Below are 18,221 nucleotides of genomic sequence, written 5' to 3' on the forward strand. Positions count from 1 at the left end.
GTGTTAACTCTGAGATAGATTGGTAACCTGTTTTTAAAAGTATCTAAAATGAAAGTGTTCATTAAAATATATTTATGCCAAACAAGGATGATGCAATTAAATTATCCCAATAAAATAACATTACATCACATTACAATACATGTACTGTGGGGCGGAAGTCATGCCTACTCGTAAAAGCGTTAGGTGGTGTAGTGGTTAGCACGGTCGCCTCACAGCAAGAAGGTTCCGGGTTCGAGGCCGGCGAGGGCCTTTCTAGTCTGTATGTTCTCCCCACAATCCAAAGACATGTAGGACACATGTAGGACACGTGTTAACGTGGGATGGCCTTGGGCTGAGGTGCCCTTGAGCAAGGTACCTGACCCCTGACTGCTCCCCGAGCGCTCTGGTGTGGCTGCCCACTGCTCTGAGTGTGTGGGCGCGTGTGTTCACTGCTTCAGATAGGTTAAACGCAGAGGACGAATTTCACTGTGCTTGAAGTGTGCATGTGACAAATAAAGGTTTCTTCTTTTTCTAAAATTAATGGAATTGAAGTGTTCAGATGAACACAGGTCACGCTTCATTATAAACCTTGACAAACGGCGCCATCTACAGGTTAATATCGAGTACTACTGACAGAAACGCGTCATGGTGGTGTAGTGGTTAGCCTCACAGCAAGAAGGTCCTGGGTTCGAGCCCAGCGAGGGCCTTTCTCTGTGGAGTTTGCATGGGTGGGTTTCCTCCGGATGTTAGGCTAATTGGTGGCTCTAAATTGACCGTGTGAATGGTTGTTTGTCTGTGTCAGATTTGGTCACCTGTCCAGGGTGTACCTCACCTCTCGCCCATAGACCTTGCTCCAGCTTGCCTGCGACCCTGTAGAACAGGATAAGCGGCTACAGATAATGGATGGATGACAGAAACGTGAGCAATTGTGGTTATTATTATTCGTTCTGGTTAGACAGACCCCTTCACTGTTTTCCTGCTTCTAACAGCCCTGACCAATAGGTTGTGGAGACCATGTGAGCAATTATTTAAATAAATAAATAAATAATGACATTACAAATATAACTTTTGAAATGCTTTCGTTCGTTTTAAATATAATTTTCTAAAGTTTCTGGATTCTGATTTCTGTGGAATGCAGAGTGGTAGTTTAAAGCAGAGTCGCGCTCCAATCAGAGCCAGCCTCTACGGAAGCGGCGTCAATATAAACACCAGGGCAGTAGAACCTGAAAGGTGAGGTGTAATGTGTGAGACACAAACTGGGAGTTGTACTATAGCAAGGAACGGTTTGGTTGCTTTTGCGGAAGGACCAGTTAGAGATATTGATAATACAGAGGTGTAATGAAGTTTCGTTTTATTTCTGAATTTTGATTTTATTTTTGTTGATTTCTTTCCTCCTTTTATCATCTGGGCTTTACACAGTGATTGACTGTAAAATTAGAATCCAACTCGTACATTTTAATTAGGCTGTTTTTTTTTCTTCTTGAGTGGAAAAAAATGGACTTTTTACTTAACTCGAAAACTGTTTTTATTTTTTTAATATCATGGTCACTGGTGGCATTGTTGACCGCTGGGACGGTGCCTTTCGCGACAACAGGCAAACCTCCGTCTCACCCTCCACCACAGAACCCGGTCCACGACGTGCCCCATCCGGTTCCTGAGACAGAGAAAAAGACTTTTCCCTTGTTTGTTGTAAATTACCCTAACGTTCAGATTCCCTTCGAGATAACATTATGGGTGTTACTAGCTTCATTTGCGAAAATAGGTAAGTAAACGCACGTCCTTCACACAGTCCTTAACAACTAATCACAGGTGATAAGGAGTTTCTGTTACCTGTACCTATGCAGTATTTACTGAACGCTCCACTGAGTCCAGATTATGTCCGTTCTCTTACTGTATAAAGTTTATAGGCTTTAGATGCAGGTTATTCGTTTATCAGACATGCAATGAAGTCTCTAAAGCAGACCTGAATTCACACCCATGCAAGCACTAGTTCAGAACTTAAATCAGTATTGCCTTACTCTGTTACTGCTTATGAAACCAGAACCTAATCAGTCTCATTGACTGATATAGTGAGTTTATCATCACTGTCTAACTGTGAGGTGTCATGAATTTAGCAGACTTTGGATGAACTTAGAAATTATTCATACACTGTTTCTGTACACTGTAAAACATTTCAGCCTTTAGTTATGTCCACTTTTTCTCTTTAACTCAATGAGCTCTGAAAAGTCTTTTTAATTTGAACTAATCTGTGCAAGATTTCAAAGGTTGGACTTGAATTACTTGGTTGTCTTGACTAATTGAGATTTTCTGAGTTGAAACAAAGATAATCGTCAAATTGAGTTAACTTGCATTTTCAAGGCAGCAGGTGAACTTGCATTTCTAAGTTAAACCAGTTTGAAGTGTTTTATATGTAATGATCAATGCATTTTTATTTTGGCTCATTCATTCAGAAAATAATGTTTCCAGAACATTTTTTTTTTTTGGCTTATTCAAAATTTCAGGATGTCTAAAATAACTTGAAGTTTATACTGTCAAACGTTTTTGCCCTTTTTTTCTTTCTCTCTTCTCTTCCCTGTGGTTGCATTTGCTTCTTCACACTTCCCCAAAACATGCAAATAGGTAGACTTGATACTATAAATCATGTGCGCGTCCCAGTCCCATCCACTGTGTGTTTCTCTCTCATGACCAATGTTTTTGGGTGAGACTCTGGAATGCTTACTGTGGCTCTGACTAAACCTGATAAACCTGTCACCTTTCTCTTTTTTACCTTTTTAAAAACAGGTTTCCATGTGTACCATAAGATTACAATATGGATCCCAGAGACCTGCTTGCTGGTTACTGTTGGGCTTATAGTGGGAGGCATCATGCACTCTGTACACGAAGAGCCCCCAGCTGTCCTCACCTCCAGCGTCTTCTTCCTCTATATGTTGCCACCCATTGTTTTGGACTCTGCCTACTTCATGCCCACTCGGCCCTTTTTTGAGAATGTGGGCACGGTGCTGTGGTTTTCTATCATGGGGACCTTGTGGAACTCCATTGGCATCGGCATCTCTCTTTTTGCTATCTGTCAGATTCCGGCCTTTGGTGTTCAGGACATCAACCTGCAAGAAAACCTGCTGTTTTCCTCCATTATTGCAGCTGTGGACCCTGTGGCAGTGCTCGCTGTGTTTGAGGATGTCCAGATCCATGAGCAGCTTTACATAGTGGCGTTTGGCGAGTCTTTATTTAACGATGCCGTCACTGTGGTGAGTGAACTATTATAATTGGCTTTATTAAAAACATGTAAGGAAGGGTCAAACTTTTGTGATACTTGCAGAATGAGGGAGCCTCTGATAATGGAATTGATCTCATTCATTTCTATTCTAGACTGTATTGTGTAACTGACATTTCAGGTTCAACTGACTGGACTGGAAGTTCTGCTTCATGTTACAATACTTTCAGAGTTTTGTAAATGTATAACCCATACTGGGCATATGTTTTTCTCAGCAAGTTTTTGAGTGAGGTGTAGTGTGTATGTCTGCAGAAATGGCAAGTAATCCTTTTATTATATTACTGCTATTAGTTTTGCTCTGATGTGATAGTATCTTGGAGCCACATGGGTGGTTTCAGTCAGTATGGAAATTTCCTGTTCTTGTGAACAGGTGACTGTGCAGCAGGTATCATATTAACTCGCAGTAACTTGAGCCACCAGTAAATTTTGACCAAGTTAAAACAACATATCACACATACTTGAGGTAATCTTTTTTTTTTTTTAAACTTTACATAATTTATGAAATTGAAAACGTAAGTGGGGTCCATTCAGTAGCTGTACAGAATGCTGTATTGTATGTATCTGTTAGTATAGCTTTTATTTACCTGACAGAGCAAACATTTGATCATGTAAGAGCAGGTGTGGTCAGTCCCTGGGAAAAGGGACACAAAGGCAAAGAAAAGGAGACTAAAACCTCCTCCCATCAGGCCAAGTAATCCTTTTTGGATACAGATCTATAACTGGTTTAACTTTTAGCTGATTTTGCTTGGTTGATGTACTTTTAACGAGTGTTGTACAGTATACAAGATTAGAAAGTAGCATTTTTATTCCAAGCAATATACTGTTTTATATGGAATATTGGTTTACTGGTCTATAGAACATCAGCCATATTTTAGCTTTGCCTTGTGTATTATTAGGATATATGGTGTTAGAAAAGTGGATTTCCAGTATGTCTCTTACTCTTGAAATGTCTGTGTTTCAGGTGCTATATAATCTCTTTAATCATGTGGTGAGCTTGCCAGTGGTGGATGCGGGAGACGTGTTTCTGGCTGTGGCACGTTTTTTTGTGGTAGGCCTTGGTGGAATTTTATTTGGCGTCGTATTTGGCTTTGTGGCAGCATTCACTACCCGCTTTACATGGAAGGTGCAAGAGATTGAGCCTCTCTTCATTTTCATGTATAGCTACCTGGCCTACCTACTGGCTGAGCTGTTATCCCTCTCCAGCATCATGGCGTGAGTAAAATCCTGGGCAAATACACAAACTCTGTCATAATTACTTGTATCAATAAAGGAAATAACTTTTTCACAATGACTGTAGAACATGTAGAGAGCATAAGTTTACCAGAGCTTAATGGTTGTGCTTTTACAGTATTGTAACCTGTGCCTTGACCATGAAGTACTATGTGGAAGAGAATGTATCCGAGCGCTCGTGCACCACTATCCGGCACACCATCAAAATGCTTGGCTCAGTTTCAGAGACACTTATCTTCTTCTTCCTGGGTGTTGTTACCATAACAACAGATCATGAGTGGAACTGGGGTTACGTCCTCTTTACTCTCTTCTTTGCCCAACTCTGGAGAACTCTAGGTGAGTGGCAGCATTTGTGTATGTCAAGATTCATACATGGCACACTGTATCTGTATATGAAGTTTCTAATGAATAGAAATGTGTAAAGGGACAAGACTGATATCAAATGGTATAAAAAGATCTAAAAGTCAATATAATTTAAGTATACACTTACTGATCACTTTATGAATACCTGTTCACCTGCTTCTTCATGTAGTTATCCAATCAGCCAATCATGTGGCAGCAGTGCAATGCATAAACTCCTGCAGATACAAATCAAGAGCGTCAGTTAATATTTGCATCGAATGTCAAAGGGGGGGGGGGATGTGATCTCGGTGACTTTGACCATGACATGGGTTGTTGGTGCTAAGTGCACTATAAGCACAGGTTTTTAATGTACAACAGTCTCTAGCATTCATGCAAAATGGTGTGAAAAACAAAACCATCCAGTAAACCATGGTTCTGCAGAAAGAAATCTCATGTTGAAAGAGGTTGGAGGAGAATGTTCAGGCTGGTTTAAGCTTAAAGGAAGTCTTTGGTAACCCAAATAAGCACTCTTGATAACCATGGTGAGCAGAAAAGCATCTCAGAATACACATCAGGCTGAACATTGAGGTGGTTGGGTTACAATAGCACAGAACCACATTGGGATCCACTCATGTCAGAGAAGTGAAATCTGAGTCTACAGTGCTCATCAAAACTGGACAGTTGAAAATTGGAAAAAGCTCAGGCAAAGCAAATTGTCTTGGGGGGGGTTGTGTTCTCATCTCCTTTCATTATCTCTAGCTGCTTTATCCTGTTCTACAGGGTCACAGGCAAGCTGGAGCCTATCCCAGCTGACTATGGGTGAAAGGCGGGGTACACCCTGGACAAGTCGCCAGGTCATCACAGGGCTGACACATAGACAACCATTCACATTCACACCTATGGTCAATTTAGAGTCACCAGTTAACCTAACCTGCATGTCTTTGGACTGTGGGGGAAACCGGAGCACCTGGAGGAAACCCACGCGGACACGGGGAGAACATGCAAACTCCGCACAGAAAGCCCCTCGCCGGCCACGGGGATCGAACCCGGACCTTCTCGCTGTGAGGCAATGGCGCTAACCACTACACCACCGTGCCACCCCTGTTTTTTTTTTTTTTTTTTTTTTAATTTTATCATTTTTGTACTTGTATCTACATGGTGTTATGCGTTGCCCAGCCGCCACATGATCGTCTGAATGGATAACTGCATGAATGTGCATGGCAAATGGTAAGTATATGTTTCAAAAGTTTTAATGCATTTATATCCTTGGAATAATGCATGCTAATACAGTTGTACAAAATAAACATGCTGTCTGTGCCTAGAGCACTGTTGTACTAATTAACTATTAAATAGTTTTTTTTTTCTTATTTTTGTTGCAGAAAATTCAAATATCAATTGGCACAATCTGATTTTAATTATTTAAACATTTCTTGTCTTCTAGGTATCCTGGTATTGACACAGATAATTAACCCTTTCCGCACCATCCCCTTCAACTTCAAAGACCAATTTGGTCTGGCCTATGGTGGCCTTAGAGGGGCTGTAACATTTGCATTAGTTTTCACCCTTCCAGAGACTATTCTTCGTAAAAAACTTTTTGTCACCACCTGCATTGTTGTCATTATCTTTACAGTCTTCATCCAGGTAATTTCTTACTGGAAGATTTGTCACTTTATGGTAATGTTTAGCTAGAATTGATTTACATTTAATGAGCAATTTAATATGACTTCTGTCATATCAGGGTTAATGCAAAACTACATGCAGTTTTTAAATGCCTGTAGATTAAAAAAAAAAAAAAAAAATGGGGAACCCCAGTGAAGAATTAAGTAGTATATTGTAATTAAAGAATATGCTTCACCATTTTTAATTTTTATTTATTCCCCCCAATTTCTAGGGTATCAGTATAAGGCCACTTATTGAACTGATGAATGTTAAAAAGACGAACTGGGATCTCTGTACCATTAACGTTGAGATTCACAAAAGGGTGGGTAATCAGATATGGATATCTTGGTCCGCTTTCTTGATGTGGAACTAAATGATGCTGATACTCAAACTTGACGTAGTATGAAGATTAATTTAACAATTAAATATTACATGTGCATCGAGGTTATAATCAAGCTTCTCTATATTTCAGCTGATGGAACATACCATTGCAGGGATAGAAGATCTCTGTGGACAGTGGAGCCACCATTCATTAAGAGATAGGTAAACATTAGACCCCAAACTATTGCTTGTTTTGCAAATAACACTTGGATAAAACAGAAATGTCATTTATTCTGGTTTCAGCAGCACCCATTTAGTCATTTTGGTGATTGCAGACTGTAAGACTTGGACTAAAGTGGTTTTAGTGCTATCTATTGGATTTTGTTTGGTTCATGAATTTTGTATAAGCATGCTGCTTTGTGGTAACTCTTGTCATTGTCTGTTAATTACATTTATTAGCAAAAACCCCCAAATGTAATAGTTCTGAGATTGGATTTGAGTGTAGTTTCTCTACCAATTAATGTAATTTACTATTTATTTGTTCATTTATTCATGCATGCATACGTACAATGCTATGCTCAAAATGCAGGTACATGTATTTAATGACCATAAAACAACTTAATTTTTGCACTTAAACTGATCGTGAGCAAGAATTCAAGGTGAAATATTTGTGTATTTATTTGTTAGGTTTATGAGGTTTAATAACCGGTTCCTTCGTAAGATTTTGATCCGTGATGACCGGGCTGAGTCAAGCATTGTGGCCCTTTATAAAAAACTGGAGCTTCAAAATGCTATGGAGATCCTGGACACGGTGTCTGGTGACATGAATGCAGCACAAGTCACATCACTGGAGTATGTCTGCTTTTATATTATAAATAACTACTGTTAATTTATATTTGCATATTACAATGTGCATATTGATGCTTCATGTGACCTATAATTCTGACAACTTAATACAAAGGCCAAAGGTTTTCAGTATAACTAACCCCTTTTTTCTGGATATTTTCCTTTGGTTTGTTTTGTAGTGAAGAGAAATTTGTTAAACCCAAGAAGTTGTTGACAACAGATCTGATAGCCATGCATAATATTCTGTCAAAGAACATGTATAAAATCAGAGAACGGGTGAGTTTAACACTACTTGGAACTTGAATTAGTTGCTACTTCAGTCTTTTGCAGATGTACAGTCATCTATTAATGTAATCCATACACTACCGTTCAAAAGTTTGGGGTCACCCAGACAATTTTGTGTTTTCCATGAAAAGTCACACTTTTATTTACCACCATAAGTTGTAAAATGAATAGAAAATATAGTCAAGACATTTTTCTGGCCATTTTGAGCATTTAATCGACCCCACAAATGTGATGCTCCAGAAACTCAATCTGCTCAAAGGAAGGTCAGTTTTATAGCTTCTCTAAAGAGCTAAACTGTTTTCAGCTGTGCTAACATGATTGTACAAGGGTTTTCTAATCATCCATTAGCCTTCTGAGGCAATGAGCAAACACATTGTTCTAATGGTACACTGGAGTGATAGTTGCTGGAAATGGGCCTCTATACACCTATGGAGATATTGCACCAAAAACCAGACATTTAGTAGAATTTAGCTAGAATAGTCATTTACCACATTAGCAATGTATAGTGTATTTCTGATTAGTTTAAAGTGATCTTCATTGAAGAACAGTGCTTTTCTTTCAAAAATAAGAATTTCAAAGTGACACCAAACTTTTGAACGGTAGTGTATAATCCCTATGTATGGGGTGAAAGGAATAATACACTTAAGTTTTGGGTATTGCAGTAAACCCCCCCCCCCCCCCCCCCCCATCTTGATTCTGTTTTACTCTTTCAGACGGCATCCTACACCAATAAACATGCCCTCCCTAATCAAACTAGAGACAGAGAGATCCTGATAAGGCGACATGCCAGCGTCCGAAACAGCCTTAGAACTGGAAGGCTCCAACGCTCAGTAAGAAACACTAATTAATTCAGTTACACAGCAGTCTTACTGTTCCTGCATGGTGGCATTCCACTTACTTTTTAAACATTCTTAATTTTTGTTTTTATATGTATATAGATATTCGTGTATCTCTGACAATTAGAATAGTGTGGAAAAAGGTGTGGTTTTTTATTTAATTTTTAAAAAAAGGTAAACTTTCATACATTTCTATATTTCATTACACAAAGTTCTTTATATAATTTTTTTTTCTCTTAAATGTAACCACATTCTCTCCCCTGCTCCCCTAGGAGACAGCTAGGCCCCCAAAATATTTTTCTCTTCCTATGGGTCAGAGTCTGAACTCCCAATTTGCAACAGGAAGACTAAATACCTATGGTGAGTACCATACATACAATGTCCAATTTAATAGGAACACCCAAACACCACCTGACTTTGTATAACTGAGCATATGTACAGATATTCCTATTAAAGTGGATGGTGAGTGTATACTAGTGCATCTCAGACAATTAGAATGGTGTGAAAAAGGTGGGTTTTTTTTTTTTTTATTAAATTTTTTTTTTTAAAAAAGGTAAACTTTCATACATTTCAATATTTCATTACACAGTGAGATTTCAAGCTTTTTTTTTTTTTTTTTTTTTTTAAATTTTGATGATTTATGGCTTATAGCTCATGAAAATCGGAAATCCAGTATCTCAAATTGTTAGAATATTTCCTAAGATCAATCAAAAAAGGATTTACAATACAGAAATGTCCATCTTCTGAAAAGTATGTTCATTTATACACTCAATACTTGGTTGGGGTTCCTTTACCACGAATTACTGCATCAGTGTGGCATGACATGGAGCCGATCAGCCTGCGGCACTGCTGAGGTGTTACTGAAGCCCAGGCTAATTTTTAATTTATTTAGGTTTTCCATCATGAGGTTTTTATATTATGACTGGGAAACCACTACAGCTTGCACCAATTACGGTTTGATGGCGGCCTTCAGATCGTCTGGAGTTTTATTTGTTTGCTTATTTTTATTTTTTGGTTGGGTCTGTGTCTCAAACTTTTTATAGAGAAGTTGATCACAGGCTGATCGCCTCCATGCCACACCACATTTGATGCAGTAATTTGTGATAAAGGACCCCCAACCAAATATGGAGTGTATAAACGTTCATATTTTTCAGAAGATGGCCATTTCTGTATTGTAAATCCTTTTTTGATTGATCTTAGGAAATATTCCTGTTGTATCTGACCAGGTGGGTGGAGCACAGAAGCACAGCAGGCCAGAACTAAGTTCTTAAAACTCTTTTCAGCTTTTCCCAATCTCCCAGCCACACACGCATGCACACACAAGTGTTCTGGTTGGGGGGAGAGCAGGGCTTTGAACCGGAATTTTTTTCCTATTGGTTCGTTCCGAACAGAAACAGAATTTTAACGTTTCTGGTTTTAGGTTCCACCATTAAATAGACGTTCCCGAACCGGTTAGAACAAAAAAATTTCGTTCCCGGAACGGTTAATTACGTTCCCTGTCAGTTGTTTAACAAATGGCTATAAAATTATGTCTGTCACATCCAGCTTAAGCCAAATGTAGGCTAATTCTATTACAACCTTCATTAAATAAGACAAGAAATAATTCAAAACAATTATTATTTCAAATGTTGGCGATTTGGATTCTCAGTATGTCTTCCCATCTACACAAACAGAAAAAGTGCCAAAAATGAAAGAGAATTCGTTTAGTGTGTTACCAAAGGCTAGTCAGGCCCTATAGAGGGCTACCGCATGACGTCACCGCGCCGCGAGATTTTGTTAGGCGCCATATTGGAAGACCAAGTACACATCTATGCAAGTACATACATTCATAACAAACTACAGCTGAAATGTAGCCAGGGCCGGTTCTGCCCTAATCTGGACCCGGGTGCAACATCGCGCAACCCCCCCAAAAAAACAGTCTAAATCAGGACAACCATCACATAACTATAAACATTTTATATCAACTATTTTAACTAAATGGGCTATAATCAATAAGCCTGCAGGCAGCCACGGCGGGCTGCCTCAGAAAAGTAACCATTTGTCCTACCTTAAAACTCGTTTTGCATTTTCTGCCTCCTTTTTTGTATTTTCAACCCTCCGTTTATTTTCTTTCCTTTTCTGAAAACCCGATTTGTGTCCAGACATTTTGTTCTGCTACCAACGAACTAACTCGTCAGGTCTCGTCTCTCGAGCCCGCGATGATTCCCGTGGGAAGGGCAACAACTGATACATTTTTACAAACAGCCAATAGGGAGGTTGCAACATTCAGGCTCTTCTTTGCTCAGACACTCAGTAATGCATTTACTCACTAGTAGTCCACCTTCCCGCTCTCTCCATTCAATCAGCGAACGTCACACAGGAAGTGAACCCCAGCGGGTCATAGAAACTTGCGCAGGAGAAGAATGACTATTTGTAGGCTACAGAAACTTTGAGGAACGAAATAAAAACCGGTATTAACCGGTTACCATTATTTTTAATAAGCGTTTCTGTTCCGGAACATAAAAAATAATAAAGTTTCTGGTTTCGTTTCTGTTCCATGTGAAATAGAAAAAGTTCCCGGTTTTCGTTCCTTGAACCGGTTCAAAGCCCTGGGGGAGAGCCCCCTTTCTCTGCTCTCTCTCCTTTTAAAGGGTACGATCCCTGGGGAAGACCACCCTGCTGCCACAATTCCCATCATTTGAGATACAGGGTTTCTGATTTTCATGAGCTAAAGCCATAATCAGAATTAAAAAAAAAAAAAAAAAGGCTTGATCTATTTCACTTTGTGTAATGAATATAGAATATATAAATTTTTTTCCACTATAGGCCATAATTATAAAAATAGAAATGCTTTATCTTTTAGTTTGTGTGTAATAAGACTAGAATAGATTAAATGTTCACTTTTCTTAAATAACTTATGGAAAATATTGAACTTTTTCATGATCTTCTAATTGTTTTTGTGATGCACTAGTATACAACCACAATTCCATAAATTTGGGACCCTGTGTGTAAAACATGGGGGGGGAGGAACCCAGAATATGACCACTTACAAGTCTTTGAAACCCTATATTTTACTGAAAATGGTACAAAGACAGCATATCAGATGTTGAAACTGAGATTTTGTTTTTTGAAAAATGTATGCTCACTTTGAATTTCAGGAACACATTTCCAAAAAAGTTGGGACAGGGGCATGTTTACCATGGTGTTACATCACCTCTATTTTAAACAACACTCTGTAAACGTTTGGGAACTGAGGAGACCAATTGCTGTAGTTTTGAAAGGGGAATGTTGTCCCGTTCTTGCCTGATATACAATTTCAGTTTCTCAACAGTTCGGGGTCTCCTTTGTTGTATTTTGTGCTTCATAATGTGCCAAATGTTTTCAATGGGAGACAGGTCTGGACTGCAGGCAGACCAGTTTAGTACCCAGACTCTCTTGAGCCATGCAACTTTTAATATGTGCAGCAAGCTGTTTGGTATTGTCTCGCTGAAAGAAGGAAGGCCTACCCTGGAAAAAAAATTGTCTGGATGGCAGCATATTGCTCAAACACTGATGTATCATTTCAGCATTATTGATACCTTCCCAAATATACAAGCTACCCATGTCATGTGCATTAATGCACCCTCGTACCATCATAAATGCTGGCTTTTAAACTGTGCGCTGATGACAAGCCGGCTGTCCTTCTCTTTAACCTGGAGGATGTGGTGTCCATGATTTTCTAAAAAGAATTTCTAATTTTGATTTGTCAGACCTCGGGACAATTTTCCACTTTGCCTCAGGCCTAGAGAAGGTGGGGGTGTTTCTGGGTATTTGTTTATATATGGTTTTAACTTGCATTTGGATGCAGTAATGAACTTTTTTTCAGAAAACCATAGTCTGAAGTGTTCCTGAGCCCATCCAGTGACACCCCCCCCCCCCCCCCCCACACACACACACACGCGCGCACACACATTTTAGTGTTGCCTGAAGATCACAGGCATCCAGTGTCAGTTTTCAGCCTTGTCCCTTGCATACAGAGATTCCTCCAGATTAATGGTATGTCCCGTAGGTGCTGTGATCCTCAAATTCTTTGCAATTTTACATTGAGGAACATTATTCTTAAATTGTTGCACTGTTTGGCCACACTGTCTTTCATAGAGCGGTGAACCCCTCCCGACTCGGCCTCTCTGGGATGCTTCTTTTTAAAGCCAATCATTTTACTGACCCATTGCCAAATAACCAAATTATTTGTGGCGTTGTTTTTTTTTTTTTTTAAACAAATCAGTCTTTTGTTGCCCCTGTCCCGACTCTTTTTGAAATGCATTGCTCAAATTCAAAACAAGCACATATTTTTCAAAAAAAAAAAATTTGTCATTTGATATGTTGTCTTTGTACTATTTTCAATGAAATATAGGGTTTCCAAGATTTGCAAGTCATCATTCTGGGGTTTTTTTTTGTTTTTTTTTTTTTGGTTCTCAGTGTCCTGAACTTTATAGAATTGGTTGTACTCCCCCCCCCCCCCCCCCTTTTTTTAAATATCCTACACCTTTTATCCTTAATTTGGAACCTCCCAGGGATGATTAAAGATGCAGCTATTTCTAGCTATGAAAGAGCAAATATAACTTTTGTCCTGGACCAGTGCACTTTACTGAGGAATTTCTTATTTGTGGACTGCAAATATGGCTTGTTAATGCACTGGGACTTTCTTCAGTCATTGTGCTACAAGGAACCAGTCAAAACCATTACCCTTATTTGCAATTATACTGTATCCAATGTTGAACCTTTGTGTCAAAGGTTAGTTTCCTAGTAACATAGTATCTTAATCATCCTTTCAAGTCTTTTGTTTAGTAAAGTATGGCTATGCCTGCATTTTTCCAGATGATGCTGACAATGTGAGAAAACCTGGTTACCCGTTAGTTAGACCCAGATTTGGGCCACCTTCACGGACTCCTCTGAGGAGGCTGGAGACCTTTAAGGAGATGACGGTAGATGAGGTAAGTGAGGAGCAAAAAAAGTATGATTCATCAAGGCTGAGCTCCAGATCCACTTCCTCCAGGCTCTCAGCTCCACATCGGCACATACACCCTAGGGACAGAGATGACATGCCTGAGGGAGAAGAGCAGCAAACTGTATCTTCCCCTACAGTATGGAGCCCAGAGCCTCCTGAGCAAGGCACTGGTGAGGCAAGAAACCCTCTGCTACGGAGGCCTCAGTGGAAGTTGCATAATGAACAAGGCCAACAGAAGTGAGCGTTCTGTTGGATTTTAACCAAATTATATGCCTGGTATGTGAGGAAATGAACACTATTGTTCCTTGGCTAGTAAAAAATGGAATAATTTGATTGTGTCGATGGTGTAACTCAGTAATGCATTTCAAACATGTTTTTCTGGGTTGTATGTAGTAACAAAGTGTAAAAATGCTTTCTTAATAATGCTCCTTCTACAACTCCTAGGTCATTAGGACTGGCCCTTATTGATCAAAGTTGTGTAGACATCTGCATACACAATTACTTTGTACAACTAGTAACTGTTTTACATCAAACCAAGCAGTCATCTAAGCATGTTTGATGAATGTTAGCTGTGTGCAAACAGGTTCATGCACATTTAATGCCTATTTGCATGTTTTTTATGCTTATGGCATGCACCACTTTAACCTCTGCAAGGAGGCTGAGACTTGGTCATAGATGGAGCTTTCAACAAGATGATGAGACAAACATGCTTCCAACAATGACCATCTCAGTCCTCAGATTTGAACCATGTTGAAAACCTGAAGTCTCAATTGAAGAAGGGAGTCCACAGGCACAGATATAACTGTACAAAGGCGCTTAACATGTACTGCATGAAGGAGTGGAACAAAATCCCTTTACAAGTGAGTTCAGCCTTGTTCAACATAACAGGAAGCTATTCAGTGTTTTCTCCAGAGATGCTGACAGTTTTGAAGCCACTGTATTGCAGGAAACTTGCTATACTTTTTTGTAGGAAGTTATGGAAACTTACTGTTTTTATCATATTTTTTAAATAAAGCTGTCTACGGTCAAAATTGTGTAGAAAATTGAACCCTTTCCCAAGCTCCCCTGTAGGTATTTGTACTCCTATTTATGGCTACTTTTAAAATTCATTTTAGAACTTTTTTTTTTTTAAGGTTCAAATGTGATGTGTATGTGAACATGTTATGAAATTATGTAATGACCTCAAAACACACATTGCACAAATGCATTGATTGCTCAGTTAAAGGGCTAATGAGCTAATAAAGATCCATATCTGTGCATTCTGATTCACTTTTATAAATTATCTACATTTTAATTCACATTCCTACAGTTTTTTTTTTTGGTTACTGCCAACATTACTGCACTTATTGCGGGCTACTTCTATAAATACTGAATTTTGATTTAAAAAAACTATACATCAAGCATTTTTTAAGTTGATAAAATGTTACACTTAAATTTACATGTACTGTGACCAGACATGAGTTTCACTGTACAGATAAATCAAACATGAAATTTATGAAAAGGAAGCCATCAGTGGATTGGGTGTATGCTCAGATTTGACCATGCACAATTTTTGATGATTAAGGCCACTGATTGTGTATTACTTGACTTGACTTGAGCTTCTTTTAGGGACAATCCCACTTGAAGTGATTTGGCGGCCTATAATTTGGAACTGCTAGTTCTCATACTGTGACCAAGCACACACATTATGTGTTTCTTTTTTTCCAAAGTTAAATTTGTATTTCTTTTCCAATAATAAACCTATAAATGTCATCATAAAATTCTTTATGTAGCAGTACATTTTTTATCTAATTGTTTCTCATTTTTTGAATAATTTTATCATGAAAGTTTGGATATTTGATACAATCTGGAAGCAAGTGTTTGACATTTTCTATTACACCACAAGTTGTACATTGATTGGAGGTTTGTTTGTTTTTTTTAAAGAAAGTGTATCATTAAGTAGACATTTTCCAAATCTAAGTCTTGTAATTATCCTTTGTTTCTGTTTTTGTCAGAATACGTGGTGTGTTGTAATATTTGGTTCTAGTTGGTAGAAGAATCTACCAGTTTGAGAGTTATCCCATCTGTCTTGCCATATTGTAAAAATAACATCTTTATGTTTTGTGTTATCAGCAGTGGTAGAAGGGTAACGAATGTCATAGTTTTATTTACTGATCTTTTGGCCAATTTATCAGCCATTTCATTTCCTATAATACCCACATGAGCTGGAATCCAACAAAAAACAACTGTACCACCCATATGTTTAAACTGATACATAAGATATCGGAAATCTAATAATTCTATATCATCTTCCTTTTGTATTACTTGATTACCAGCTTTGTCTCAAATAATTATGAACAGTACACTAGTTTGTTTGATTTTCCATGGTAAAGGTGCGCTGTAAAATATTTAGTTTAAAACATTCAAAAATTAAATAAAATTAACACAATGTGAAGAAATGAATATTTTTATTGTTCAGTCATAGACGTCTATGTATTGTGTTGCAGAGATACTGAAGTTAGCATGCTAACCCCCGGCCCGTCCTGTATTGTAATACCACTTTGTATCTCAAGAGGCAATAGTGAGTCACTGTAGCGTCCAGTCCATCATCAGCGAAGAAAAAGAGCGACTATCAAAGGCCGTTTATTTAACTACACCCGTTTGCAACAGAGCTGTGATTGGACAGTGATTACATTTCCTGGTGGCATAAATTCAGCCTGTAATTTTCCTAAAAAGAAATGAGCCAGAGACCTGCACTTGGGTGTGATATGATCCTTTAGCAAGTTTTTTTTTTTTTTTGGTGGGGGGTGTTTCGTGTTTGAATAAGATGCTAAACAATGAAGTGAGTTTGCCTTTCACTCAGGCATGTTATCCTCACAGGGATTGTGTGCATTTCTTTGCTTCCCAGACACCACAACTTTCTGCTGTTTCCCCCTGTTTGTTTAGTGTGGAGTATGAATCGACAGGTGTCCAATTCTTAGCACCCTCAAAAGATAATGCAGTGTTTTTTAATGTAATAATTTTTAAATTAACATCTTTCCTGTTTATGTTGCGGAACAACCTATTAAAACTTGTATCAATATTGACTAAGTCACGGCACCAACTGTTGCATCAGAGATTCATTATCATGTATCATCTTTCTTTTGCAAGTGTTTATTATACTTGAACACAAAGGTTTATGGGTTGTGTGTAATATGCATTGCCTAATTTGACCTGCACTATCTGCAAATATTTTCTGACTTGGCAGACACTACAAAACATTAAAAAATACTAGGGGTGTATGTTCCTAAAATATTCAGACAACATTCATTCATTTATTGATCTTCAGTAACTGCTTTATCCTTGTCTGGGTCATGGTGGATCTGGAGCCTATTCCAGGAACACTGGGCCAAGGCATAAATACATCCTGGATGGGATGCCAGCCCATTATCTGGCACCCTGTACAAATGTTTTTGGAAGGTGGGATTAAACCAAGAGAAAACTCAACATGGACATGTGGAGACCATGCTAAACTTTGCACGGACAGTAACCTGAGCTTAAGAACAAACCAGAGACCCAGGAGCTCTGAGGAAGATATAGAATGCTCAAAAAACACCTGCAGTCATTCATGAGCAAGGATGGGGTGAGGTTCACTACTTTGTGAAAAACTGCATGGGCAAATAGTCCAACATTTTAAGAATGTTTCACAAATGTACAGCTGCAAGGAGTTTAGGGATTTCACCATTGACAATCCATTATATCATCAAAAGATTCAAAGAAATCTCTGCATGTATGGGGCAAGGCCAAAAACCAAAATTGTATCCCTTTGACCTTCAATTCTTCAAGTGGCACTGCATTGAAAACTGACAGGATTGTACAAAGGACTTCACTACAGAGACTCAGGAAAACTTTGGAAAACTATTGACGGTAAATACAGTTCGTTGCTACATGTACCGTGTAAAAAAGAAAGCCGTATATCAACAACATCCAGAAATTCTCTGGGCCCAAACTCATTCAAGATTAACTGACTGGAAAAGTGTGCTGAGACCTGATGAGTCCACATTTTGAATTATTTTTTTAAATCATCAATGCTGTGTCCTCCAGGCTAAAAAGGAAAAGGACCATCCAGATTGTTACCAGCACAAAGTTCAAATGCCAGCATCTGTGATGGTAGGCGTATGTGTTATTGCCCATAGCACATGTAAACTGCACACCTGTGAAGGCTGAAAGGTACATACAGATTTTGGAGCAACATATGCTACCATCCAGACAATATCTTTTTCAGGGACATCCCTGCTTATTCCAGAAAGACAATGCCAAGCATGCGTTACAGCATTGCTTTGTAGTAAAAGTGCAGATGCTAAACTGGTCTGTCTGCCTCCCATTGAAAATGTATGGTGCATTATGAAAGGCAAAATACAACAACAGAGACCCTGGACTGTTTAGCAACTTAAGCCGTATATCAAGCAAGAACGGGAACGAATTTCGCATTCAAAACTTCAACAGTGTCCTCCGTTCCCAAATGCTT

General features: G+C 38.7%; 1 protein-coding gene across 2 annotated transcripts; it reads left to right on the plus strand.

Moving 5' to 3' along the window:
• Positions 1-1,221: 1,221 nt before the first annotated feature.
• Positions 1,222-16,972, plus strand: slc9a2 (solute carrier family 9 member 2). 2 transcript variants are annotated; one of them, XM_060929646.1, is made up of 12 exons: positions 1,222-1,741; positions 2,761-3,224; positions 4,212-4,462; positions 4,599-4,816; positions 6,264-6,463; positions 6,714-6,803; positions 6,954-7,024; positions 7,490-7,654; positions 7,828-7,924; positions 8,647-8,763; positions 9,042-9,129; positions 13,606-16,972. In XM_060929646.1, exons 1-12 carry the CDS (start codon positions 1,474-1,476, stop codon positions 13,974-13,976), a joined length of 2,400 nt encoding a protein of 799 aa, XP_060785629.1. In that variant the 5' UTR covers positions 1,222-1,473; the 3' UTR covers positions 13,977-16,972. The 2 variants fall into 2 exon arrangements, with proteins under 2 accessions (XP_060785629.1, XP_060785630.1); XM_060929647.1 differs by lacking the exons at positions 9,042-9,129; positions 13,606-16,972 and adding an exon at positions 8,872-9,016.
• Positions 16,973-18,221: the final 1,249 nt, after the last annotated feature.

This window comes from Neoarius graeffei, chromosome 9 (genome assembly GCF_027579695.1).
Source record: "Neoarius graeffei isolate fNeoGra1 chromosome 9, fNeoGra1.pri, whole genome shotgun sequence".
NCBI lineage: Eukaryota > Metazoa > Chordata > Actinopteri > Siluriformes > Ariidae > Neoarius > Neoarius graeffei.